We start from the raw sequence: 27,159 nt of genomic DNA on the forward strand, positions 1-27,159 counted from the left end.
TCTGGGAGGTTGAATGCGTGCAGAGAAGTGATGTCAAGGAAGACTCCCGTGTTTCTGACTTGGAAAGTGATTGTAACCCAAAATAAAAACATTTAATTAAAAAAAAAAAAGCAACTGAAGCTCAAAAAAAAGAAAGTGATTGTAACCTGGTCCCACTCACTAAGAGGCAGGGAATACAAGAGAAGAAGCCACTTAGAGGTAGAAAAGGCTTGGTTCTATATCAGATATGTTGGGAAGTGCTTACAGAACACCCCAACACAGCTCAAATAAGTTTGGAAATTAAAAGAGTGAGCTAGACTAGAAAATACTGATATGAGATCAGTCCACTTATCATTGGTGTCTGGAACAATAGAACTAGATTACATTATCTAAGAAAATAGTGTTTCTTTAGAGGAGACAGAAACTTTGGAAACGCACACATATATCAAGTAAACAGAGCAGAAATTGAGAGAGTCACCCAGAGTCTTTAGGCTGTAAAGTTAATGAAGTAGAAACTCTTCCTTATCTCTGTACCCACAGTACCAAGAACAGAATCTGGCACATACTGTAGTAAGCCCTCAATAAATATTTGTTGAATAGTTTTTGACTGCTTAGACTTCTGTGACTCTAGGAGACATGGATAGCTACAGTTTTGCTCAGAGTTGTTGGGAAAGGGGTCTAAACCCTATACAACCACTTCCATGCATTGAACATTGGGTCTAATCCCTGCCTACCTTTTAGTCCTCACTTCATTTCTTGCCTGTGAACATAACATACTGACCTGAAAAGTGTTGTTTTTTGGGTGTTCTTGAAACATCCTTTTGACATAAGTGGGCCTGAAACACAAGCAAGTAAGTAGAAAGGACAATAACTAAAGCAAGAAAGAATAAAGGAGCAGAGTTCAAGATTGCGGGGGAAGAGAGCTTGACAACTTTTAAGACCAATTGGATGTTCTCAAGAGAACTTGCTGAGCTCTGTCACTATCTATTATTCTATTTGATCAGTGAAAATAGAAGCAGGAATTGGGATCATCTAGTGGGTTCTTTTAGCGCCAAGTATATTCAAACTAAGAACGTTTCTTCAGAGTCAGAATGGATGGAAATATGGAATTTCCTTGGATGACAATGTGAAGACCCACCCGTTGATAAGACCTTTCAAGACATTAACGGAGAAGGTAAGCAGTGGGCCTTTGGTGGCACTCCATAGGGTCATGATGATTTTCCTTCCTTGGAAAGTGAATCAGAAAGAGGAGTTCAGAGCACATTCCCTCACAGGTTTCTTAAAGACTTTCCAGGACTCCATAAACTACTCATGAGCTTACCATTGGGCAGCTGGTTTCCTAAACCCAGTATGTTTGGCTCTCAGAACCCACTGGAGAAAGAAGTACTGTTCAGCACAATGCATTTTCAGTTTTCTAAGGAGAGGAGGGGTGCATCATGTTGCAGGTGGCGGGGGGGATTAAAAACAATGTCCAAGGACACAGAAGATAAAGGGAATAGAGAAGAGAATTTTCAAGTAAGTATGAACAAGTCTATTGTATTTTACCCAGAAATTTGGTTAAACTCAACAATGAACTATCTGATAGAATCTAGTAAGAATTATTTCTAAGCCTTAGCCCCAGTGCTACATTTTAAGTATGGTGTGTGTCCCTTTGTATGTATTTTGGACATCTATAAAAGGAGCTCTGGTAGTGTTGTTGTTGTTGTTGTTGTTGTTATGTGCTGTCGAGTCGGTTCCGACCCATAGCGACCCTGTACAGGGTTTCCGAGGGTGTAAGTGTAGTAGGTATAAATCGGGTTGCTAACCTCAAGGTAAGCAGTTCGAAATTACCAGCTGTTCTTTGGGAGAAAGATGAGGCTTTCTGCTTCCATAAAGATTTACAGCCTCAGAAACTCCGTACTGGGTCGCAATGAGTTGGAACTGACTCCACGGTGCATAACCACCACCAGCCACCCTAAGATTGGGTATAGCTCAAAAGCATGCTCTAGACTTTTAAAAAAATTCAATTTCTCAAACTCAAGTGAGAACATTTTGCAGCTGCATCTTGGCCATCTTAAACATCTACTATGCGGAGTCCCTCTCCTGTAATTCCCTTTTTGGACAATTCTTTAAGTCATATATTCCAGGCAGGAGGTCTTACACTCCAAAACATCAGAGAGACTAATGATGTGTCAGGTGAGATGCTGAAAAGGTAAGTGAAAGGAAGCTGGAGCCAACCAGCTGAGGACAGCTTCTATGGGGAAGCTGGCCAGGCAAAAGGCTGGAGTGTGCTCTGCAAAGTTGTTCTGCTCCAATTTTCTTCCAGGAGAAGGAAATTTATCGCTGGCCTGCCAGAGAGTCCTTAAAAACCATGTTGGCTATGGGCTGGACTGTGGAGAGAATCAAAGAGGGAGACGCCTTGGTTCAACAGCGAGAAAATGAGAAACTCCGCAGTATGTCCCAGGTCAGCCAGGTACAACAGTCATGCCCAGTGGTTCTTGGCCAAGGGAACCCTTGGAGAATTGGAGAGCACTATTTCTGGGGCACCACAGGCTGGGACCAGCTAAAATGAGCCCAGGGGTCATTTGGGTGTGGATAGCACATATCTTTGAGAGTTGAAGTTGGGGGAGTTGATAAGAATTACATAAACAGTGGCAACCCCGGTGATTCTGCCTTCGTTTTCCTAGGGCAATAGCTACAGCCCTGCTCCCCTTGATCTCTCCAACGTTGTGCTTTCCAGAGAACTGCAGGTCAGTGTTGATACTTTCAGTGTGTTCTTCAGAACAGCATAATATGCTTTCTAAAGACCTTCAAGTGCAGGGACATAATGCTCAACTACGAGGGAAAGGAAAAAATAAAAACAGTATGAAAGCCCAGAATGTATCATTACTAAAATACCCAAATCAAAGAGGAGGGCCATGTGATACAGAGGCCACCAGAAAAGCCTTACCCAATTTAGGCCCATCATCCAAGAAAGTAAGCCTTATACTTCTTCCCAGAATGCCAGAGCAGGTAGTGATACAATAAAAGCAAATCACTGTATGAAATCCCCAAACCAAAATGAATAGAAGAATAAAGAGAAAAGCTGTGAAAACCTTTGGGTGTAAGAGTTTGCTTGGTCCCTGCAAGTCCCTCCAATCATAAAAACAGTCTGCACTTCCCATAAAAGATGTGCTCAAGTTCCCTGTCATGGTGCCAACCAGCCATCATTGCAGGATGTTATTGTTGTTGTATAGGGTTTCCAAGGAGCAACTGGTGAGTTTGAACTGTCTACCTTGTGCTTCAAATCACCGATCTTGCAGTCCAGCACATTAACCCACAGAGCCGTAGGTACTTCAAAGTCTTAAACCAAGAACATGAACTTAAAAGCCTTAAACAGCCTGCAGAGGGCATGGGTGGCTCAGTGGTAGAATCTCTCCCTTCCATGAGGGATACCTGGGTTCGATTCCCAGTCAGTGCACTCAGGCACAGCACCATCTGTCAGGGAAAGCTTGTGTGTTGCTGTGATACCAAACAGGTTTCAATGGAACTTCCCAACTAAGACAGACTAGCAAGAAATGCAACTAAGAAATGCCTAGCAATCTACTTCTGAAAAATGAGCCTGTAAACGCTTTATAGATCACAATAGTCCAATAACATGGTGCATGATTTCACCATATGTCAGAGGCCAGCTCGACAGCAGGTAACATTAACCTGCTTTCTGCCATTCCTACCCTACACACATCTGGCCCATCACCTGGCCTGGCCCGGGGCAGTTACTTCTCTGAGAGATCATCAGACCAAACCCTTGAGCCTTAGAGAACATATTTTTCCAAAGGAGAGTCTTTACTACAAGTCGCTGTGTAGTAAAGGCCTGGTAAGGATGAATTCTGTTTGAGAAATCCTGTTCATAGTAGTTTTCTCCAAGATGTGGTTATTTCTAGTTTGTTAAGCATAAGATTTTCAGGGGCTCTAGATTTTTCTTCTGGCTAGCCACTTGACCCCCATCTCTTGACCCCCTATCTCGGGGTAGGAGTATGGGCTTAGTGATCAGTCCATACCTTTTTCCAGACTCAAGATACTGCATGCCTGTGACAAATGAAGTGCTGCCAGACACAGTTTAAATTGGAAATGTGTGTTTATCATTAATGCATCAAACTGCCAGGATAATAAGATATAAGGGAAGGACAAAATTAGAAATTGTTTTCTGTGTGTATGGGGAGATATAAAATTAATGAGGTGCCTAAGCACAGGCTAATTAATGATAGAAGACACTTAGCAACTGCTGTTAGCATTTTGGTGGTGCTGTTCCAAGACTGCGTGAAATAGTCTGGCAGAGAGAAACTCATTTTTCTTTGCTTGTGTTCTCTCTGACTTTGGTTCCCTATATGTGACAGGGGATGGTGGAGGTCGTGGCGGAGAACTATCACAATATCTGGGCGAAGAAGAAGAAGCTAGAACTGGAGAGCAAAGGTGAGACTTGTTCAAGGTATCTCCCATGGGAGGGCAGCTATGTTTACCCCTATGTGCAAAGGAAGCACCAACTATGTTGCCATCTCTCACCTTCCTGAACTCAGGTGGTGGCAGTCATCCTCTTTTGGTACCATACGACACCTTGACCGCCAAGGAAAAGTTCAGGGACCGAGAGAAGGCACAGGACCTGTTTAAATTCCTCCAAGTGAATGGCATTACTGTTTCTAGGTAAGTCATCTGCCACATGATGTTCGAGAGGCTGGGGCAAGAGGGGGTGTGGGTGTGGTCTTTCCTCCTCCATGGATTTAATTGTGTGTCTTCAAAACCCAATCAGAATAAGGGTAAGTTTTAGAAATGAGAAAATTTTTATTGGGAGCATGTAGCCCTTTTTTCTGTACTAAACACGATTGGTAGATAGCAACTTTTAAAAATCAATTACAGCATAAATGACATATACATGCCTTAAACTTTTCATTTTAACCTAAAACATATAGTTGTGCATTCATTCACAATGCTTCTTCTTTGTGTGTGGTTCCATTGATTGGCATTTATAAGCCCCACCCATAAGGCACCTTCAGTGTTGGGAATCTGAGCTCTTTAAAGAACAATGAGAATCTGAGGCACATATAAAACAACACAAGTGTAGTAGTAGTTTTTTGGGGGGTTTTGACATTTTTTTTTTCAAAAAATCTCTTCCCGTATCTTGTTACTGTTGCCTCACTATTTGGCAACTAGTTAAAAAACTATTTGGCAACTAGCATTTTCAGGTCTTTGCAAAGCATACAACTTTGTTTTCATAGGCTCAACAGTTCTCTTCACACTTTGGGTTTGTTGTTTTATGTGATATTTAATTAAATTATATAACAAGCATCATTGCCTTCAATACTCTTTAAAGAAAAGAAACCCATTCTTTTTTTTTTTTTAATGTTTTATTGTGAATTATATGAAAGTTTACATGGGAGAACATTAGTTTTACATTCATTCTCTCGTATATCGTTTCATTGCCATGGTTCCAATCCCCTCCATGCATCATCAACCAACCAAAGGGTATACCCTGCAAGCCTGCCCCCTACACTACCCCCCACCCCCACCCCAGTCTTCATCACATAGTCGCTCTCCCTCTCTGGATCTAAAGTCCCCAGATGCTCCATCGCTCCACGTCATCATCTCTGCCTCCATCTCAGGCATCACTGCTTCTCTGGGTAGGGTCCCGCTCTTGGATTTTCTCCATTGATGGTCCTAGGGACCTCTGATCCTAGATTGGTAATCACTCCCTTCCTTGCTATAAAATGAAGGAACTTGTTCTTGTGAAGGTCTCCTTCAGCTGTGGAGAGCTGTAGGCCTTAGGACCATTCTAGGGCATGGCCTGTCCCCAGTAGCTGGGAGCACCAGTCACTGTGCCCTTTGACCTGTATCAAGAGAGTAAATGGAGAGTTACAAATCTCCGCAGTCTGACTTGAGTGGAAGAGATAATGCAATTTACCTAAAGAGAAAAAATTTCATTTAGTCTTTGGGAAAAGCCACATTGCTGTCTTCGGTTATACAAGCCTGGAGAATGCGTAAGCACGACAGCACTTAACAACAACAACAACTGATAGCTAAATGCCTTTGTATATTTCCAGGGGTTCACTGCCCAAGGTTCAGGAGGAATTAGCTAGCAGGCCCCCTTTATAGTAGTATGGACATGTACCATTTCTGCAAATAGTAGCTCTTTTTCCCTCTCATAATCCCCTCACTCATCCACTTTTTAATTGATCTGAACTTCTGGACACACATCGAAAGTTGTTTCCTCTCTTTGGTTTGTTGGAAGGAAATTAATCTAGTATATGTGAACTAAAAAGTGGTACCCCAAAGGGTTCAACTGTGTCTTTCTCCTTCTCACCCTTGCTCCTTTCATTCATACTTTCAATCATTTCTTAATCTAATGTTAGTTTAGCACCTACTGTGTACCAAAAGTGACCCTAAGCGCTGCTGACGCAGAGGTGACTAGAATAGGCTCCCACCCCCAGGAGAATTATACTCCTTTAGTCCTGTGGAGAGTTGTATCCTGATGAAGTCCAGGATACTAAATGATCCACGTATGTATAACACTTAACTACTAGCTGAAAGGTTGGCTGTTCGAAGCTACCCATCGGCATCTCAGAAGACAAGCCTGCAGTCTGCCTCCAAAAGATTACAGCATTGGAATTCTTATGAAGCAGTCTAGTCTGCACACATGGGGTTGTCATGAGTCAAAATTGACTTCGATGGCAGCTAACAACAATGAAAATGTTATTATTGTCTGCCCTCCTACCATTGGAATGTAAGCTCTGCAAAGGCAGGATTTTTGTCTATTGTACTGGTTGATGAGTTCCATCCTCCTAGAACTGTGCCTGGTATCTAGCAGGAAGTTAGTGCATACTTAGTGAATGAATGAATTAATAAATCATGAAATCCTTAGACTTTGAAATCTCGAGCTTCTGTATACCAGAATTATGTAGACAAATGCTTTATAGGAGAAGGGTCTTGGCTACCTAAATCTTAAAGGCAGAAATTGTTTTCTCCACAATCCATTGTTAGTGGTGGACCATGCTACCTAGACTCATGCTTGCTGAAGCCTTTGTAGAATGAAGAGCAAGTGGATGTTCCTATTCTGATATAGCCTAGCCCTCCTTAATGATGGTCATAATAAATGCTGAACAGGCCGCTGTTTCTTAAGTTTTTTACTTAATTTTTCCCACTGAATGACAACAAAAGAAAAGAAATAAAAACATATACAAACATTTCCACTGTAACTCATAAGAAAAAATAGAAAAACTCATTCGCCTTGTTGCTGAGCAGGAAAGGGCAGATAGCAGAAGGCAGTCTCCAGGGAAGCATTCACGAAAGACTCATGTCGTCATTTTAATCCTGTTCTTAATACTAAGATGAGTGCCTGGCATAATTTACTGATAAATAAGTTGCTCGCAGAAAAGCAAAATTTCTCTTTATTTAAGAAGGAAATAGGGGCATGAAGGGAGAATTCAGCAAGCATATTGTGAGTACATGTTTACAATGTGCTTTACCCTGCAATAGGTTCCTGCCATCAAGGAAAACACCTAGTTTTCCCTAACCCACCTCACACCTGTTCCATCCTAAGCTTCCCCATCACTCAGTGACAACCCATTCGTCCAGTTAGTCAGACAAAAACTTCGATTCTTCTTTTGTTTTTTTTTTAAGTTTTTATTGTGAATTGAGTGATTCGTTTGCATGGGGAACATCAGTTTTGCACTCACCATTTTGTTGCAATGATTACAGTCTCCTCTGTGCCTCATCACTCATCATTCAACAGTATTTGCTTCTATTCCCTCTGGTTGTATTTTTTTTTTTTGGGGGGGGGGTTGTACAAAAAAACAGTCAGTAATATATAATCATTTAAACAACCAAAGGACACATTCTGTAAGCCTGCCTCCTGGCCACCAGTACTAGCTGCCAGCGCACAGCCTTTCTCTTTCCATGAGTCTAGAGTCCTCAGCTGCTCTCTCTCTCCATGTTCTCATCTCTGCCTCCATCCCTGGTGTCGCTGCTTCTCTGGATAGGGTCCTTCATTCCACTCATGCTTCTCTCAATGGTCCTAGGGTTCTCTATTACAGGACTGACCTCAAGATTCACTACTCCCCTCTTTTTGTTACAAAACTTCTACCTTTACAGTTGTGACAGCCACAATTAGTCATGATAACAATTACTCACTATTGAATCATAAGAATCTCTTATCCCCATCTCCTTTCACCAAATCTGTCTAGACAAGATGAAAACTATTCAGTGGGGAGTCTACCTTCCCACACACACTCTGAAACTAAACTCCCTCTTGAAACTTTGTAAGCCAGTCACTTTGTGCCTTTATAGCTCCTCCCATTTTAAGTAGCCAATGTCTAAGTTGCCTGTCCCTATCAACCCTGTATAGAGAGGGGATAGATTGATTTTGGATGTGAAGACTCCTTCCATCTCACTTGGTATTTTGAGCGACTACATCCATAAGTATAGGTCAAGTTTATCAAATTATAGCAATTTACACTTGTTTCCTTTATCTTTTATCTTTCTCAAGCCATCGAAGTTAGGTCGAATTGGTACTATCTCAAGTTTGGGCGTTCCTGTGCATCTCCCCTTAATTCACATCAGTTGGTGTGCTCTCACCTCCAGCTATGGCTATGTCCTTGTCCATGGGCTCAGGTGTCCATGATTCTTCTTTTTCTTACAACTCACAGCTAATTCTTCAGGAAATCCTGATGGTTCTTCCTTTAAAATATACTCAGAATCTAACCACCTCTCACCCCTTTTATGCTTTCTCCATTGTTGCTGAAACAGCCTCCGGCTTTGGCTTCCTGCTGCTACTCTTGCTCCCCGAAGTCTATTGCACACATAGCAACCAAAGTGAACTGTTGAAGTGAGAGTCATACATTGCTCCTCTCTCCAAAATTTCCAGTAACTTGCCGTATTTCTCAAAACAAAAGTAAAAATTTATGAATGGTCCATAATTGCTGTAATTAATTAATGGTTTCACTACCAACCCATACATCCTCCGACTGCTTGCTTGCTCACTTCCATTCCATCCATATACTCCTGCCTCAGATTCTTTGTACCACCTGATCCCTGGGCTTGAAAAGATCTCTCCCAGGTATCCACAGGGCATCTGGCTTTATGACAATGTCATAACTCCCAGTGAGACTAACTCTGATGACTCAAAAACACTGCTGGTCTGCTCACTCCCACCCCCAAAACATCCTTTCATTTTGCCTCAGTTTTTTTTTTCTTTCTTTCTTCCCAAAGTTGATGAGTTTCTAGTGTTCAGTTTAATTTAGATACTTATTTATGGACTGTGCTTATTTACAACTTGTATGTGCCATGAAGGCAAGGATTCTTGTTTTCTTCTCTAATTTATCTCCAGCTCATATTTGTTGAATGAATGGTAAGTATCTTCCTGAAAGTTCTTTATAGAAACTATGATAACCCAGGTGTTGCATGCTCACAGAGGCAGGTTCCAATGCGAAAATCAGTCAAATGATGGATTATCTCAGTAAGGCAGAATAACCATTACCATTTAGAAAGTAAAACTGACACCAGTAGCATTGAGAACGTACCAGAGTCATACACTTAGCTCTGTTACTATCTGGGCTTTACCTACTTTTAACCTAGGGGTATGAAGGATATGGAGTTGGATGCTTCATCCATGGAAAAGAGGTTTGCCTATAAATTTTTGAAGAAGATCCTGAAATATATTGATTCTGCTCAAGAATTTATTGCCCATTTGGGTAAGTATCATTATGACCCAACACACACACACACACACACACAGGATAAAACAGTGTATTCCTTTATTTATTACCTAAGTAACCATTTTTTATTGTAGCTGTTCATGATTCATTTAGACATCTGATTGTGGGGAAAAGCAGTGACTGTGATTGTTCTCGCCCCCCCCTACACACACACACACACATAAGTCAATTTAATCATTGACTTCCCTATTGGGTTTGAACCTTTTGTCATTTTTCAAACAACTCATCCTATTTTAACTTGCTCATTGTTTTGCTTTGTGAGTGTGGGCATATGACAGCTTCTCTGAAGCAGCTTTCTCATTAATAAAATGGAGAAACAGCTTGGAGAAATGATACAAGAACTAACTAACCGGCACAATTGTCAAGTACTTTGCAAAATAGCTGACATTTTGTCAAATCGAAGAGCTTTTAGTGGCATTGAGAAACAAGCTACTAAGACTGCTTCTTAACTCTGACCAACTTTATGTTAACTATGTCTTTGTAGAAGCCATTGTCAGCAGTGGGAAAACTGAAAAGTCTCCTCATGACCAGGAGATCAAATTCTTTGCCAAAGTAAGTGACTCTCTGCACTTAGCCTAGTTACTTTCTTTTCATGATCTGTATTATTTAGGGAACAAAGTAAGCTGCTCCAACAAAGAAATAATAATAATAATAAACCATGTTAGTGAGGAAAAACTTGTACTTTCTTTAAAGTACAAATAGAGAGGCGTAGTAAGGCTCAGCCCAATTCAAACCAAGGACCTACGAGTAACACAAGATATGAAACTAAACAGTCCAAGGAAGCACAGCTACAAGCCCTTCTTTATAGGAACTGTGTTCAATCAGGAGCTCTCATTCATAAAATTTGATTGGAGAACATGCAATTAGAGAACTGAGCCAGGTCGTTTCAAAGCTGGGGTTTTGCTAGATTGGTTTACAGAGTATATGTAGGTGGCGGGGATTGTTTACATAAAGTACATGATTGCCAAAGTATTTGCTTTTTAGGGGGGTTCAGGACAGTCATCAAATGTCATGAAATGACTTTCCTAAGTCACAAGATGTTCAATAGCCCTTGGGCACACACGCTCCTGGCATCTGCTTATACTTATCTGATAAGGGTCATGCTTTAAGACATTTTTCAAGAGTGCACTCTTTCTACATCTGTGCCTAACCAAAGCAAAACATTTCTTTCACTACATGATTAAGTTTGTTTAAAGATCAGTAAGCATTAGGGAAATAACTTAAAGAACTTAAAAAGGAGTCTGAACTGATGTCAAGACTAAAGCTGGATCTAGGGCTCCAGCTGTGGACCGCAGCCTTCTACAAATCTAGTGCCTGGGAGTTTGGGCTTTCATGCACACCCAGTGTGTGGAGTCCTGGTGTGGTACTGTAGGATAAAGCACTAGACCACAAGGTTGGTTTGAACCTCATCCCACCAGAGAAACCCTATACAGGGTCACTACGAGTCAGAACCAACTCGATGGCACTTACCAACAACAACACACACCCAGTAGTCACAACAAGACAGACATGAATTTCTTACTCATGTAACAGGCCCAAGGTAGGTAGGTGGTCATAGACGGTAGGAGGCCTGCTTTGCCCCATGCCATCAGAAAGGTCTGAAGACATTATGAAAGGTCACAGCCTTGAGAAAACCTCATGGAGCATAGTTCTACTCTGACACATACAGTTGACATGAGTGAGAATAGACTCAATTTTTTTTACCTGCAAGAGAGACTTGGGTAATGTATGCTCTAGCTGGACAGCCCTGTGCTCAGCTAAAACATGGGAGTTTCTATTGCTAAACGGAAGAAAGAGAAAATGAAATTGGGTGCCACACAACCCTACTTATGTATGAGGGATGTAAGGCCTGGGGCCATCTTCCCATGTGTGCTAGCCTGGCTCTGAGAAGTGGAGATAGTGTGCTTGGGGCTACTGAGGCAAGTTTGTCTCTGGTGTGCCTACTGGAAGCAAAATATCAGGTGTCCCATCATACTCCCCCACAGATGTTGACACACGGTTGTGTGCATGTTTTGTTTTGTTTTTCTATAACCATCTCCTTCCATGTGTTCTCAAAACCTCTGATTTGAGGCTAAAAAGAAGAAAGTATGATGGAAACCTTATCCCATGGAATAAATCTTCCTGGTAAAGCCAGGACCAGTAGTCAGAGGCTGTTTGCTCGCTGAGATTGTACCTTTTAAAGGGAACCGGATGAAGGTATTGGATAACCTCCTAGAAGTTAATTACTGGTGGATTTCCTAGGTTCTCCTCCCACTGCTTGACCAGTACTTCACCAATCACCGTCTGTACTTCCTGTCTTCCCCTCTGAAGCCCCTTAGCAGCAGCGGGTATGCATCTCATAAGGAGAAAGAAATGGTGGCCAGGTGAGTCCTCAAAATAAAGAGAATGTCATAGTGCTAATTGACTTACTTCAAGTACCAGTCTTCTGCAGACTAAATGGTGAGTCTTTTTGAGCCTGATAATTAATGGTAAAGAAATTTGGGTTATTGTCTTGGTATTGAAAGAAATTATATTCATAGTTATCTGTGTACTATTTTGACAGCTAAGAAAAGTGCACTGTTTGGGAGTATCCATAAGGGAATTTTTTTTTTTTTTAATATTCACACCAGCCTTCATCCTGAAAAAGCTTTTAGAAAAACGGAAAGGTAACTCTGAAGCTGGAGAAAAAAGAACACAGCACATTGAGAAGCCTGCTGACTATTTGTGATTGCATTCTTACCAGGCTTTTCCAGTTAAATTAAGAAAAAAGAATCAGACTTTACACAGTTCTTGTGTGGGTGATCTGAGATTTGACATCTAGAGTAATGTGATCTAATTTAAGTTCCTAATACTGAAGCTTAAATTTAAGTTCCTAACATGGAAACTGAAGTCCTGGTGTGGTGGGTTAATGTGCTAGACTGCAAAGTCAGTCAAACTGCAAGGTTGGTAGTTCAAGCTCACCAGTTGCAGCTGCTCCTTGGAAACCCTATATAGGTTTGCTATGGGTTGGAATTGACTCGATGGCGCTTAACAACAAGAGCAGTATGGAAACTGGAGTCCTGGTGTGACTGCAAATTAATGCGCTGGACTGCAAAGTCAATTTGAACCACAAAGTCAGTGGTTCCAGTTCACCAGTCACTCTTCAGAAACCCTATACAGGGTCACTATGAGTCAGAACCTACTAGACAGCACTTAACAATAACAACAAATATGGAAACTGGTGTGGTGCTGTAGGATAAGCACTGGGCCATAAGGTCAGTTTGAACTACATGGTAAGTTGTTCAAACACATCAGCTGCTCCTCAGAAACCCTGTACAGGGTCTCTACGAGTCAGAACCAGTGGAACTTAACAGCAACAATAACAATACATAAAGTGTTTTTCACTAGGTCTAACATTTGGAGATGTATAATAATTGAAGGTAGAGATAGGCTCCATTCGGACTCAGATTCTGTCTTTTTGATTTGTGAAAGACAAAGAATAGGTGATATTTCTAAATAGCAAAGAAATCTACAATCTCTGATGAGAACAGTCCATCAACTCTTCCCTTAGTATGCACTGAGATAAACAGTGTATTTACCCTTTATGAACTCCTGGTGTGGCGCTGTAGGATCAGCATTGGACTTGGAACCACAAGGTCAGCAGAGCAGCCAACGGTTGCTCTGAGTCACAACCGACTCAGTGACACTTAACAACAACATTATTCTTTATAAGGGTCCGGTCATTAATGGGGGTGGGGAGATTGAACTTTAGAATATATCCAACATGCATTAAACACTTAGCGTGGCTATGCTTGATTTTTCATATGTTGGTTTTTTATGTGCAAGAATTTATTGTTCATTGGTATAAGCATCATTATGAAATATTGTTGTTTTTGTGAAATGCTGTCAAGTCGGTTCCAATCCATAGCGACCCTGTATAGGGTTTCCGAGGAGCAGCTGGTGAGAACTACAGTTTGTTAAATTCTGATAGCTATTTGCATTGTAGTATGATCTCTGTTTTGCAGATAAGAATACTGAGGTTCAGTAAATTTCACTCACGTGCCCAAAATGACCAGCATTGAGTGCTGTTTCTTCTATACCATCATAACTTGATTGTATTTTCTTAAGAAGGGAGAATCCTATGCTATAATAATAGGGTAGATTTAGAGTCAGTTACTAAGTAAAAAGTTCTTAAATATATTCAGAAGGCATCCATATATTTTAAAGGAAACTAGGAAATGAGAAGAATGAGATAGTCAGATAACCCAACAGAGGGCAGGTGTGTCTGTTTTCTTCATCTGTTTTTCTTAGATTATTAATTCATGGAAATGTAACATTTGTTCAGTCAGGCACCATTTGTCGTGGCTGGAATACCACAGAGCTGATCAGCCTTGCAAATAGCTTTCAGATCCCTGTGTGGGCTTGGTGCCCTCCCTAAGAGCAGTCATGTTTGCATTGATTGTGCTCACATTTCCAGAGCCCTCTGAGCTGCGTCCTTCACCCTTGGCCTCCCCACTTCCGCATCTGATGTTGTTCTCTAGTGCTTCCCAGACTCTCACACCTGGGATCCTTTTAAATTCTGAGATGGGCCCAGACACCTGGGGCCCTCACAGCACATAGGCTCCATAGGGGATGAGAAGGAACCTTTGGAAATTTCAGGCCCTGGCCTTGCGTTGTCTGAGAATGTGTTTCTGACAGTCATGTTAACATGGGGATCAAACAGTCCAATCATCTGCTTTAGTTAGAAACACTGCTTTGCGTATGTACACAGCACGTATCCACTTTGAAGATTTTCAACAAAAATATTTGAGGTCATCGAGTCCTAATTCTTAAAACCATATCAATTATCATGAAGGTAGCACAGGGCTAGGCAGTGTTTCATTCAGCTAATGACAACAACAACAATAATTGTGAAAACCGAAGAAGGAGGGTCATAGGATTGGTATCTATTTACAGATGAGAAAGCCAAAACAACCCAATTGCTTCTTGGCAGGGCTACAGAATCTACATTCATCTGGGTTGTACCCCCTCCGCTTACTCCTTGAGTTTTCATCAAATGCATATCTTTGGAAAAAAGAACACTGTGGGATGAGAAATAAATAGAATCTACCCATATTGAATTTCACAGTAGTCTAGCTGACTGCAAATTTCAGTTAGCTTTCTCTGAGTTCTCTTAAGCTCTAGGCAGCCCAGGGATCCCAACTCATTTCTACGACAAAAACAAATGACTATCCACGGAGCGTTTTGTGATTCTCCACTAGACAGCCCAGAGAGAGCCAGGGCATTAATTGAAAACTGTTTACGTTGTACAGATTTCCATCCCAACACTAGAAATAGAGTTTTCATTTGAGCTGCCTTCTAAAAGGTGTCTTCCCTGGGAAGGACAAAAATGTCCCATGACAAGTTATCATTGAGAGAATGGTAATAGCTTCAGCTCAGCCTCACCTTGGGACCCAGTGACCTGTGGCAGGTGTTTTTATTATCGAAGCTCTGGTGGCATAGTAGGTTATGTATTGGGCTGCTAACCGCAAGGACAGCAGTTCAAATCCACCAGCCACTCCACTGGTGAAAGCTGAAGCTTTCTGCTCTCATAAAGATTTATAGCCTCGGAAACCTTATAGAAGGTTGCTGTGAGTCAGAACCAACTCAACTGCATGCCGCCACCACCATCACTCTTGGTGTTCTACCAAGAAGGACTACTTCCTGGAGGGATTGAAAAGTCCTTATCTAGCCATGCCAGTATCAGATAATGCCAGAGTTCTGAGGCATCTCCTCCTTAGAGTGTAAGGAGCTCAGGTCAAATGATGGCCATAGTTCTCCTTGATAAGAACCATCATTGGAACGTTCAGAAATATCTATTGGGCTCCATTGTTAACTCAGAAAGCCTTCTCTGAAGAGCTGTGGAAAGTACAAATATACCTTGGTGATGCTGGGGGTTTGATTTGAGACTTCCTCACTGCAGTAAAGTGAGTCACATTAATGTTTTTGTTTCCCAGTGCATATTAGAAGTCATATTTATACCAAACTGTAGCATGCAATAGCATTATGAACTCGGGAGAAAGATGAGGTTTTCTACTGCAGGAAAGATTTTACAGCCTCAGAAACCCTTTAAAGGGTCACTGTGAGTCAGAACTGACTTGATGGCATACAGTAACAACAGCATTATGAAAAAGTTTGAAATCTTGTGAGAATTCTCAAAATGTGACACACGGACATGAAGTGAGCACATGTTTTTATAAAAACAGCACTGATACTTGCTCGACATTGGGTAACCTTGAACCTTCAATTTGTAAAACATTAATATCTGCTGCAAGCAACAGAATAAACTGCAATAAAATGAGATGTGTCTATAAAATCGTTGAGACACAGCTGGACCTTCAAGGGGTTTCCATGGTGGGAAATATGGGTAAATGCATGAAGAAGGGTCAAAATACACAAAAGCATACCAGATGGACACTCACAGTTTTCCAGTCTGGTTCATAGATTAACGGAAGATGACAGAGAGAAAACAGTTTTTTGAAATGCTTTGTTTTGTTTCTTCTTTAACACAATCTTTCCTGTACCTGAACTGCTTGCATTCTTCCAGTCCCAACTGCTTGCCCATCTCCCAATTAAAACCCTACAACTCCAATGAAGACTGCAAAATGGTTTGCAAGTCACTGCAACAATAGAAAACACATGCTCTCTTCCAGAATCCTCATTTATTCCTAAATGTCCATACAAATGAATGTTTCAACACATAGCATTCTATAACAAGGTATGGTTTGCAACCAGGTCATTGTAAAATACTGTTACTGTCCCAGAAGGTCTATTTTCCGTAAGGTTGAAGCTGCTTGTAAAATACCTTTCGTGATTCTCTAGTAAAACAGCATGAACTAGACATTTTCCCTCTGATCTTTGAGGATTCATTGAGAGTTACATATGCCATCTTCCTGTGGTGGTGATATTCTGTGGGGGAGGGTAACTCTTAGTCCTGGAATCTCTGTTCTTTTCCAACTTGGCATTCTTTTCTGCTTCAGCCTATTCTGCAAACTTGCTGCTCTTGTTAGACACAGGATTTCTCTCTTTGGTAAGTGAAAAATATTCCTAAAGCTTGCACACTCCTCCCTGTAATTATCCTGAACTTAAAGTTTGCCTTGATTTGTGGCTGCCTCAGACAACCTGAGTCTTGGAACTAAGGTGTCCCCTAAATTTGCCATAGAAAATTGCTCTGAAGTCTGATAAACTACCTCTCTTCCTCCTTTAACAGCTCAGATTTTCCACACCAATGAGTGTTTTAAGCTCTGCATCTAACATCCATCATAAAACAGAGGCTATGTCAGACCAGCGATAAATGCATTGTCCCTGAACACAGGCTTGGCACTGTGTGTGTTGGCGGTTAATTGTGCTTGGCTGTGATTTGTACGCATTGAGAAGATTACAGTTAGAAGACAGGTTGGATGGTTTGAGTAGTCACAGGTGATGCTTTCAATTCTAGGGAGCGATTCTACTACAATGGTGAGCTGTCTTCACATCTTAGCTCAGACACTTGATACAAGGTAAGCCTGCCCAATTTTTCCCCAAAGTTTCTCAAGACTCCATTTTCGACCCTCACACCTCACTTAAAACTGTTCTGCCAAGGAGAGGATGTGGCACTGCCCTGCAGGAGCTCGGAAGAGTGAGGTTGTCAGGGAAAGGATGTGTCTTTCCCCATAAGTTAGCACTTTGTTCCTCAGTTCATATGATAGAGAGCTACTGTCACAACATATACTAAGTGCTAAAAGCTGAGAATTTTATTACTGCTTGTCTTCTCTTACTGAGATGTTCATCTTTCAGAAGCTAAAATATATCATGTGGCAAGGCGCTACTTTGTACCTAATTCTCAATAAAAAAGGAAGAGCTGCCTGTTGAGTAAAAGACCCTAAGCATCCTGGGAGAGGTAAACTGCATCACTCTGGATTCAAAATGGCCAACAAAGGAAATGTGTGAAGATAAAATTTCAGAAAGATCACAGAAGATAGGCTTGTGCCTACAGCTCAAGGTTCTGGGAGGAAAGATAGCCAAACAGGAAAGGCAGTCTTTTAGAAAAAGAAAAAAAGATATATATATGTATGTATGTTCTCGTAATAGAGCCATAAAGAATCCAACAAAATAAAGAAGATAGAGGAGGTAAAAGGACTGATAGTAAGCTTTATATAACATGCTCATATTAAGAAGGGCCCTTGTGAAAAATGTTGGGGGTGGCAGACAGACATACTTCTCAATATTCAATTTAGAAGAAAGAGAGGAGCAAACCTGAAACAGGAGCCAGAAGATGAAAAGGCATTAAGAACTGATAATGGTTAATAAAGAAAAAAAATTTGAGATAACATGTTGAGGATAATTCAAAGGATTTTTAGGGGTTTTGTGAGAAATGTGGAGATGATAAAACAAGTAAAATTTCATAGGATCAGATCAAGTCATTTCAAGGGACCACGCTTCTATGAGGAGTCATTCCAAGAGGCATGCCTAAAGTCCATTCAAAACCAAACAAACGAAAACAAAATGCAGGTCTGTGTGTTTGAACATCATTCCTGACAACACTTGTCATTAGAAAGCTAGGAAGGTAACTTGTGACTACTAACATAATAGGAGCCAGCCTCATTGATTTTATTTCCTTGTTTTTACGTTCCTGGTTGATTAGATGATTATCAAGAGAAAATGATGTAGATAAAAAGCGCATCTATCATTGAACCAAATCTGCCATAATATTTTTGGGAATAAGATGTAGAAATATGGAAAATTATAGGTGACTTGAAGACTTTGTTCCAATTCTAAGTTTTACATCATAAATATGAGGAAAGGTCTTAGATGCCCATAGTTAATATAATTCCCAGGGATACATGTCAGTGGTCTGATGGAGCTATCTGCTTTTTCAGGGGTTCACTGTCCCTTTTCTCTGTCTCATCCAAACTAGGAGATTACTACAAGTTAATGGAAATCTAAGCTTCACTTATTTCCTTGCTCTCTGTCTCTAAAAGGTTCTCCATGATAATTCAGATCTTATTTGTAGCTAGTCATTATAAATGTTGCTTATCCCATGACAAGCTGCAAGAAAACTTTACCACGCATTCCTTTAATTACATATTTTCAGAAGAATGTAGCAAGGTCTGTGTAGCAACATTGTGTAGATAACAGGTTACCAGTATGGGCTTCATTCTAAATCTTTATATTTTTTGAGGAATCAAGCAATTATTCCCTCAAACTGACTGTCCAGTTGCCAGCCACCTTTGGGATTGTGTGACCCACATTTCTTACTGGATGCTAACCACTGTCTCCACGCCTCCAAATACAGTTGTTTTCAAGTAGGGGTGGTGCTGAGGGGGTATCATTATGTGCCCAAGTTGTACTGCAAGAAGACAGTTGGCCAAAGATTCAGATGATGCGTCTATTTTTGAACATTGTTTGCTTACAGGACAGTCATGAAGTCAGGCACAGAGTTGGTAAAGGCGGGACTACGTGCATTCTTTGAAAATGCTGCAGAAGACTTAGAGAAGACTTTGGAGAACCTGAAGCTCGGGAAGTTTACCCATTCCAGAACGCAGATCAAAGGCGTGTCTCAGAATATTAACTACACTACAGTGGCCCTGCTGCCCATCCTGACCTCCATCTTTGAGCATGTGGCGCAGCATCAGTTTGGGATGGATTTGCTCTGTGAGTCAAGCTGTTGTTTGTCATGGATTTATAGGTACATGGTGAAGATGGAAAGTGTGTGACTCCTTTACTTACACTGACCTTGAGGGTATTAAACTTGAAAGATAATTATTTTGCACTTTTTTCTTAGGTTTCAAATGAACTAATAGATTCTTGGAGGGAATTAAGTCCCCAGGTTTGAGGATATAATATTTAATCTCTTGTCACTTGTTTTCTGCACCAGAATTTCTCACCTGTCTAGTCTAGCTCCCAGCCTTTGGACTCCCTCTTAACTTGGAAAAGTTATCAAAGTAACATAGCAAAATGCAAATCCCAGGATTTTCCAGACACCAGTTAGGGTTTCTGAGTCTGTAAACCTTTATGGGAGGAGAAAGCCTCATCTTTCTCCCATGGAGTGACTGGTAGATCCGAACAACTGACTTTTTGGTGAACAATCCAAGTCATAACCCACCTACCAGAGCTCCTTAATTTGCTTATTGTTGTTGTTAAATGCCATCGAATCAATTCCGACTCATAGCAACCCTGAACAAGGTTTCCGAGGAGCGGTTGGTGAGCTTGAACTGACAACCTTGTGGTTTAAACCAACTTTGCAGTCCAGCGCATTAACCCACAGCACTACACCCGGATCCTAATTTTCCTATTAAAGTACTCTAATTCCTTCACTGGATGCCAAAAGCTAAGGAACGATGCTAACATTTCACTAGCTGAGCCTTCAGAATAAGACCAAAGTTGGCTTTATTTTAATCTGCTTTTACCGCTGTATACAGCGCCCCTCTGGGCAGATACTCACTCGGCTCCAAATCGCCATTCCCATTTCATATTTAAGTACATGATTTTAATTTAACCATGTGTTGATAGCAAAAGCAGTGTTAACTGTATTCCTAATGACTGAACACCACTTGTTTTTATGGAGTATGGGGGAAGGAGCATCCAAATGCATTCTTTTGTGCCCTTGAAACAATGTAAATCCTTGGTTGAAAAACCAAAAAACTAAATTAGTTCTGATGCTGTTAAAGTAGTCACAGCCTTCACAAGTATTCCACATGTTGCTAGAGGCAGGCAGCCTGCAGATGAAATCTAACGAGCCCTTCAGCAGCATGTGCCTTTCCCTTAGGAAACACAGTAAAATCAAGGTATGATAGGATTGCCTTTGAAAAGCATTCAGCAGTGAATTTGGGATAAGAATTTGTTTCTGTTTCTGAAGAAAGTAGGGCCATGAACATAGTATAGCTCTTCCAAGGAAGTGAGCCATGGGCTCCTCATTCAATCTCTGATTTTCTGTATTCTTCCTTCCTCTCAGTGGAAGGACATAATGCTCTGGATAAAATTTGGCTGCAGTGTCTCCCTCTGTTGGGAAGAAAGAAAATCTCATTATGCTAGGATCTAGCAATCAAATTATTCTTTCCCCTGGGATGCAATTTAATCCCCATCACAAGCTCCACAAAGGAATTATGGTTCTGAACTGCAGTCACTCAATGGGGTTATTGGTATTTTCTCTCCCAAATCAGTAACTAGCATCTGAGTGGGAAAACGATTTATTTGTTTTAAAAAGGGGTGGGGGGAAAGGGTCTTTTACTCTTTCTTGCCTGATGCCTTGGCATATAATATGTTGGTTTTTGTTTGGTTTTGTTTTTATCCGTCCTGTTGGCGGACACTTTCAGTACAATGAAGGTGAAGCCGGGATGGATGCACAGTAATGACAGCTCTCCTTTGTTTCAGTGGGCGATGTGCAGATTTCGTGCTACCACACACTGTGCAGTCTCTACTCTCTTGGGACCGGAAAGAACATCTATGTTGAAAGGTAATTAGTGAACAAAAGAGGCTAACAACCGGGCTCACAAAAATGTGACTCACGTTTTCATAGACATTGAATAACACCTTTTTAGCCCTGCACTATCACAGGGCTCACTGATATGGGATAGTGATTTTAAGTCTAGGTGACAGACTATTTATGGCAATATTAAGAAGTGTAATGAGACTTTTGAGGTTTATGACGTCTGTGGAATTAGCGAGTGAATGTATGTATCTGGAAGAGCAATATAATCAGGGTAAATCCTGTGCTTGTAACCAAGTAAACAAAGAGCATCTCTCCCTTCATAATCACAGCTTCCGGCACTTCTGTGGTTAAAGCTTGCTGAGACGCACAAGGGACATAAGGCAGTTGCTTTAGTGTTTAATGAGTTTTTTATGTGACACAACCCTGGACCTTTACCATTCTCAGCTGTCAGATTAGCTGCAGTTTCAAACAAGTACACACTTTGGTAACAAAAATGCCATTCATTAATCTTGAATCTGAGCAAGCTCATTTGCAGAGGTGCCTAGGTTCCAGCTTTGTGTTTCTAATCTACCTGTACCAATGAAACCTGCAGTGACCCCCTGCTTTTCAGCATCAAATGCCTTGTGTTGTGTTGTTCTGTTTAAATCCATGGGGAAGATGGAAGGATAAACACCTTATTAAGCAAACTCCGGGCTTAAGCTTGGAAAACTTGTCTTCCTTTCGTTCTTTATTTATTTAACCTTTCAAACAAGGAAACCGGAAGGAATTTGATCTGTGTTTTAAAATTACTTCATCCTAACATCCTCTTGGTGTCTACTCTCCATGTACTTCTCTACTTATGATGCCTTTTCCAAAAGAGCCAAAATAAGCCCTTGTTTCTCATCAAAACTTACATAAATGTCAAGCCTAACATTCCATTCTTACTGTAATCTCTGAATAAGACCAAAAAATAATAATAAATAAAGGCACAGCTCCTTCAAGAATAGTACGTAATGACTAACTTTGCTTGAAATTTTCTATTTATTCTGTGCAGTTGCCAAGGCTTCCTTATTGTTTCACATAAAATTGGATTGTTTTCTCTGTTAGGAATAGGAACCATCTTAACCTTATATCAAGTCTACAAAAAAACCAGTAAAAATTTCCATTTAATATTAAATTTCACTTAAAGAAGTTGTCCTTAATCTGTTTTCCTGTTGAGCATATGTGAAGGTCTTCTTTTCTCAGTATCTTTTCTTACTACCTCAGTTTATATATGTGTACATATATGTGCATCCATGTAGTGTGTGTGTCTGTATCTTTTTTTCTTTGTGCATTTTTGTGTATTCTTGGGTGGAAGACAGCATCAAGGAAGGATCACTTCTGAAATGACAAACCAGAAAAAGCTGCTCTTCATAAGACTTTTTATACTCTATTCATGATTAATTGCAGATTTATTGTATATCTACTCTCAATAGCATTGTGAATATTGGTGCTTTTTTTTTCCCTTCCATGTTGGTCAGGAAGTCAGGGCTTTCCCCATTGTTTCTCTGTTAGTTAATCAAGCAATTGTGGAATTGGAGATTTCACATCCTAGAGTTTTGAGACTTTTTACTTGTTTATTTCCTTTCATATTGTGAAAGCAGACATGCTTATTTTTTAAAAATTCAAACAGTAAAGAAGTGAAAAGTTGTAAGTCTACCATTTCCCTCTCCATACTTCACCTCCACCTGGATCCAAGTCAAAGGAAGCCATTCTTTATCATTTATTTTGCATTGTTCCAGATATTTTCTATACCTATATATTTACACATGTGAGGCTATCATCTTCATATTAGTTTACAACTTCATCTTGGGGAATGAAGCTAGAGACTTTATCATTTAACTCATACTTTTTAAGTATATTATTTAATGCAAGATTCTGTTTAAAAAGATAAGCAATTCATATACTTATATTTCTAGTCACCTGTCCTTTCTCTCTTCCAATTTTTGCTATATATAATTCATCATAACATTTACATTTTGTTGTGTAACCAATATTCTTTCAGTTTCTAACCATCATCTATATTTAAATGATTCAAAGCTAATCACCAATCCTTTGGAACTTTGACTTTACCATTTCTAATTTTTTTTTTTAATCTTTTAGCCCAATAGATTTATCCTTAAGTAGTTGTTTCTATAAACCACTTAAATTTTCTTCAGGTCTTGCATATTTTTGAATATCATCCTTGAGTAACATATGTAAGTAATTTCCACAGTTTAAAACCTTGGGGTCTTAATTGCTTTCCTTCAGAATTGTGTGTATGTTGCTTGTTTGTGTTCTGACAGTGTCCATTGCTGAGCTAAGTGATGTATTACATACCCATGTGACTTTGCCACGGAGAGTTGAGAAGCTGGGTGGTCATCAGGTTCTTTCTTCAGTCTTGAAGCTTAGTAACTTCACTGTGATTTGTCTATCTGTTAATTATTCTTGGTCAGTTCCATGAATTTCGTCTCAGACTATAACACACCCTTCAGTCTTCAGAAATGGGTATTCTTTATCTCATGAAAGTTTCATTTTATTATATTGTTGATCAGTTTTTCCTATCTGTTGTTCAGGAATAGCAATTATCTGTTTCATTGACTTTTCCCTTAATCTTTTACATTTCTTACTTTCCTTTTAATAATTTTTAACCTAATTTACATCCATGTGTGTCAGTGTAGAACTGTGCTCCATGAGGTTTTCTTTCTAACTTTTTATTGAGAGTTGAGTGAAGGCTTACAGAGACAAGGTCATCAGTTTTGCATTCAACAAATCAAAAACATTGTTTCATCTCAAAATTTTCCATCTCCTCTGTGCATATGCAAAAACAGTTATCCCACTTCCTTCCTGTGGATCCGATTTCCATTTCAACCTCCTTCCTTGCCTTCTCAACTTTGTCCTTGGGTAAACATTGCCTTCTGAGCATGAATAATTGACTATTTCATGGTGAGTATACTTTACTAGTGTTATTGTCCTCCCTGTGTATCTTATCTACTGCTTGGCTGAAAATTGGGCCACTAGGTCCTTTCCAGACCTGAAGTTTGGTCAATGGTTACAGTCTCAGGTTCCTCCAAAATTGTTATGACCTGTAAACCTGGTTTGGTTTTGTTTTTTAAATTTTTTTAGTATTTATCCACACTGTTTCCTACTCGATTTGAGACCTTCTAACTTCATCCCTTTCAATGCAGCTGGTAGTGGTTATTGGACACCATCTAATTCTTTTGGGCACCTTTTGATCTTCTTGTCTCAGAATCATATTGACCTATGTTCACTAGCTCCATTGGTCCACTGGACTAGTTGATTCCAAGCATATTCATTTTTCATCGATCTTCTTTCTTCTACTTGTGGAGAAACTAGTAGCTGCACCTTAGATGACTGGCCACTCATGTACTTTTAAGATCCCAGATACTACTCACCAAAGTAGGATGTAGAATGTTGTCTTTGTGGACCATATTATGTCAGTGGACTGTGGTGTCCCCTGAGACTATGGTTCTGAGCCCCCAAGCCCAGAAACTCATTGCCTTATGATGTTTGATAATATCTAAGATTTCATCATTTTACTTCCTGTCTCCTCCACCACATTCATAGGTGTATTTGCAGCAAAGGTAAATGTTGTTGTTGTTAAGTGCCATCGAGTCAATTCTAACTCATAGCGACTCTATACACAGAATAAAATATTGCCCAGTCCTGTACCATCCTCAAAATTGTTAGGATTGAGCCCATTGTTACTAGCACTCTGCCAGTCCATCAAATTGGCGATATTCCTCTTTTTCACTCACCCTCCACTTTACCAAGCATGATGTCCTTCTCCAGGGAATGGTCCCTCCTGACAACATGTCCAATGAGAGACAAAGTCTCACTGTCATTGCTGCTAAGTAGCATTCTGGCTGTACTACTTCCAACTACTTCTGACAGTCCATGGTACTTTCAGTGTTATTCTCCACAACCGTAACTCCAGTCTTCCTTATTCACTGTCAAACTTACACATGCTTATGAGGCAATTGAAAATATCACGGCTTGAGTCAGGCACACCTTAGTCCTTAAACTGATGTCTTTGCTCATAAACACTTTAAAGAGGTCTTGTGCAGCAGATTTGCCTAATGCAATAATACATAATTTCTGGACTGCTACTTCCATGAATATTGGTTGTGGATCCAAGCAAAATAAAGTCTTTGACATCTTCATTCAGTCTTTTTTCCTTTTATCATGATGTTATTTATTGGTCCAGTTGTGAGGCTTTTTGTTTTCTTGACATGAAGGTGCAATCCATACTGAAGGCTATGTTCTTTGATCTTCATCAGTCAGCATTTTAAGTCCTCTTCCCTTTCAGCAAACAAGATTGTATCATCTGCATATGGCAGGTTGATAATGAGTCTCCTCCAATCATAATGTCACACTCGTCTTCATTTAATCAACTTCTCAAATTATTTGCTTACATAAAGTCTGAATTAATGTGAAAGAAAACAACCCTGGCACACACCTTTCTGGAGTTTAAACTTTTCAGTATTCCCTTGTTCTCTTCAAATGACTGCCTCTTGGTCTATGTACAGGTTCCTTATGAGAACAATCAAGTGTTCTGGAATACCTATTCTTCCCAATGTTATCCGCAGCTTGTCATTATCTACACAGTCAAAAAAGCCTTTGCATAGTCAATAAAACACAAGTGAAAATCTTTCTGGTATCTTCTCCTTTCAGCCAAGATCCATCTCATGTCAACAGTAGCATCCCTTGTTTCATATCCTGTTCTGAATCTGGCTTGAATTCCTGGCAGTTCCCTGTCAATGTACTATTGCAGCCATTTTTAAATTATCTTCAGCACAATTTTACTTGCATGTGCTATTAATGATAGTGTTCCAGGATTTCCACATTATGTTGCGTCACCTGTGGTTGGAATGGACACAAATATGGATCTCTTCCAATTGGTTGGCCAGGTAGTTGTCTTCAAAATTTCTTAATATAGTTGAGTGAGTGCATCCAGTATTGCATCAGTTTGCTAAAAGATTTCAGTTTGCATTTTGCCAATTTCTGGATCTTTTTTTCACCAATACCTTTAGTACAGCTTGGAATTCTTTCTTCAGTGCCATTGTTTCTTGATCATATGCTACCTCTTTAAATGGTTGAACATCAACCATTTCTTTTTGGTGCAGTATCTATGTGTACCTTCCATCTTCTTGTGAAGCTTTCTGCATCATTCAAAATTTTGCCTATGGAACCCTTCAATATTGCAAGTCAAGGTTTGATTTTTCTTCAGTTCTTTCAGCTTGAGAAATGCTGAGCATATTCTTCCTTTTGGTTTTCTAGCTCTGGTCTTTGCACATTTCATTATAATGCTTGACTTTGTCTTCTCAAGCTTCCCTTTGAATATTTCTGTTTAGCAGTTATACGTCCTCATTTCTTGCATTCATTTAAAGCATCTCTGTGCTAGAGAGCAAATACCATAGTCTCTTCTGACATGCATTTCGGTGTTTTCTTTCTTTCTTGTCTATTTTATGACCTTTTTGCTTTCTTCCTGTATGATGTTCTTGATGTCATCCCACATATCTTTTTGTCTTCGGTCATTAGTATTTAATGAATCAAGTCTGTTCTGGAGATGGTTTCTAAATTCAGCTGGGATATGTTCAAGGTCATATATTAGCTCTTCAGGACTTAGTTTCATTTTCATTAGCATCAGCCACAACTTGCATAAGAGCAATTGATCTGTTCCACAGTCTGCCCCTGGCTTGTTTTGACTGATGATATTCAGCTTTTCCACCATCTCTTTCCACAAACGTAGTCAGCTTGATGCCTGTATATTCTATCTAGTCATGTCTGTGCATATACTAGCCTTTTATATGGTTTAAAAAGGTATTTGCAGTGACTAAATCATTCGTCTTGCACTCATTGATCTTGCAAGGTAAATTTCATATACAAATAGCCTCTTTCAAACCCTTATGTATTTGTGGGTGTACTCCCACTGTCCCTCCCTTACCCATTTAGTATATCTGTCCATGTATTTAATTCACACTGTTGTTCCAGTGTTGTGTATATAATTCTATCTACCTCTATCTCACTTAA

At 40.1% G+C, this 27,159-nt stretch overlaps 1 protein-coding gene across 1 annotated transcript in view; it reads left to right on the top strand.

Moving 5' to 3' along the window:
* Nucleotides 1–27,159, top strand: part of RYR3 (ryanodine receptor 3) — a 775,913-nt gene that overhangs the window by 627,942 nt on the left and 120,812 nt on the right. The window contains exons 53-64 of the mRNA XM_006831810.1: nt 1,064–1,153; nt 2,285–2,431; nt 2,646–2,708; nt 4,335–4,410; nt 4,515–4,638; nt 9,562–9,677; nt 10,186–10,253; nt 11,943–12,064; nt 16,679–16,728; nt 17,137–17,197; nt 19,093–19,331; nt 21,051–21,132. Coding sequence (XP_006831873.1) covers nt 1,064–1,153; nt 2,285–2,431; nt 2,646–2,708; nt 4,335–4,410; nt 4,515–4,638; nt 9,562–9,677; nt 10,186–10,253; nt 11,943–12,064; nt 16,679–16,728; nt 17,137–17,197; nt 19,093–19,331; nt 21,051–21,132 — 1,238 coding nt within the window. The remainder of the gene's footprint in view (nt 1–1,063; nt 1,154–2,284; nt 2,432–2,645; nt 2,709–4,334; nt 4,411–4,514; nt 4,639–9,561; nt 9,678–10,185; nt 10,254–11,942; nt 12,065–16,678; nt 16,729–17,136; nt 17,198–19,092; nt 19,332–21,050; nt 21,133–27,159) is intronic.

The sequence above is a fragment of the Chrysochloris asiatica genome, unplaced genomic scaffold (genome assembly GCF_000296735.1).
Source record: "Chrysochloris asiatica unplaced genomic scaffold, ChrAsi1.0 scaffold00004, whole genome shotgun sequence".
Lineage (NCBI taxonomy): Eukaryota > Metazoa > Chordata > Mammalia > Afrosoricida > Chrysochloridae > Chrysochloris > Chrysochloris asiatica.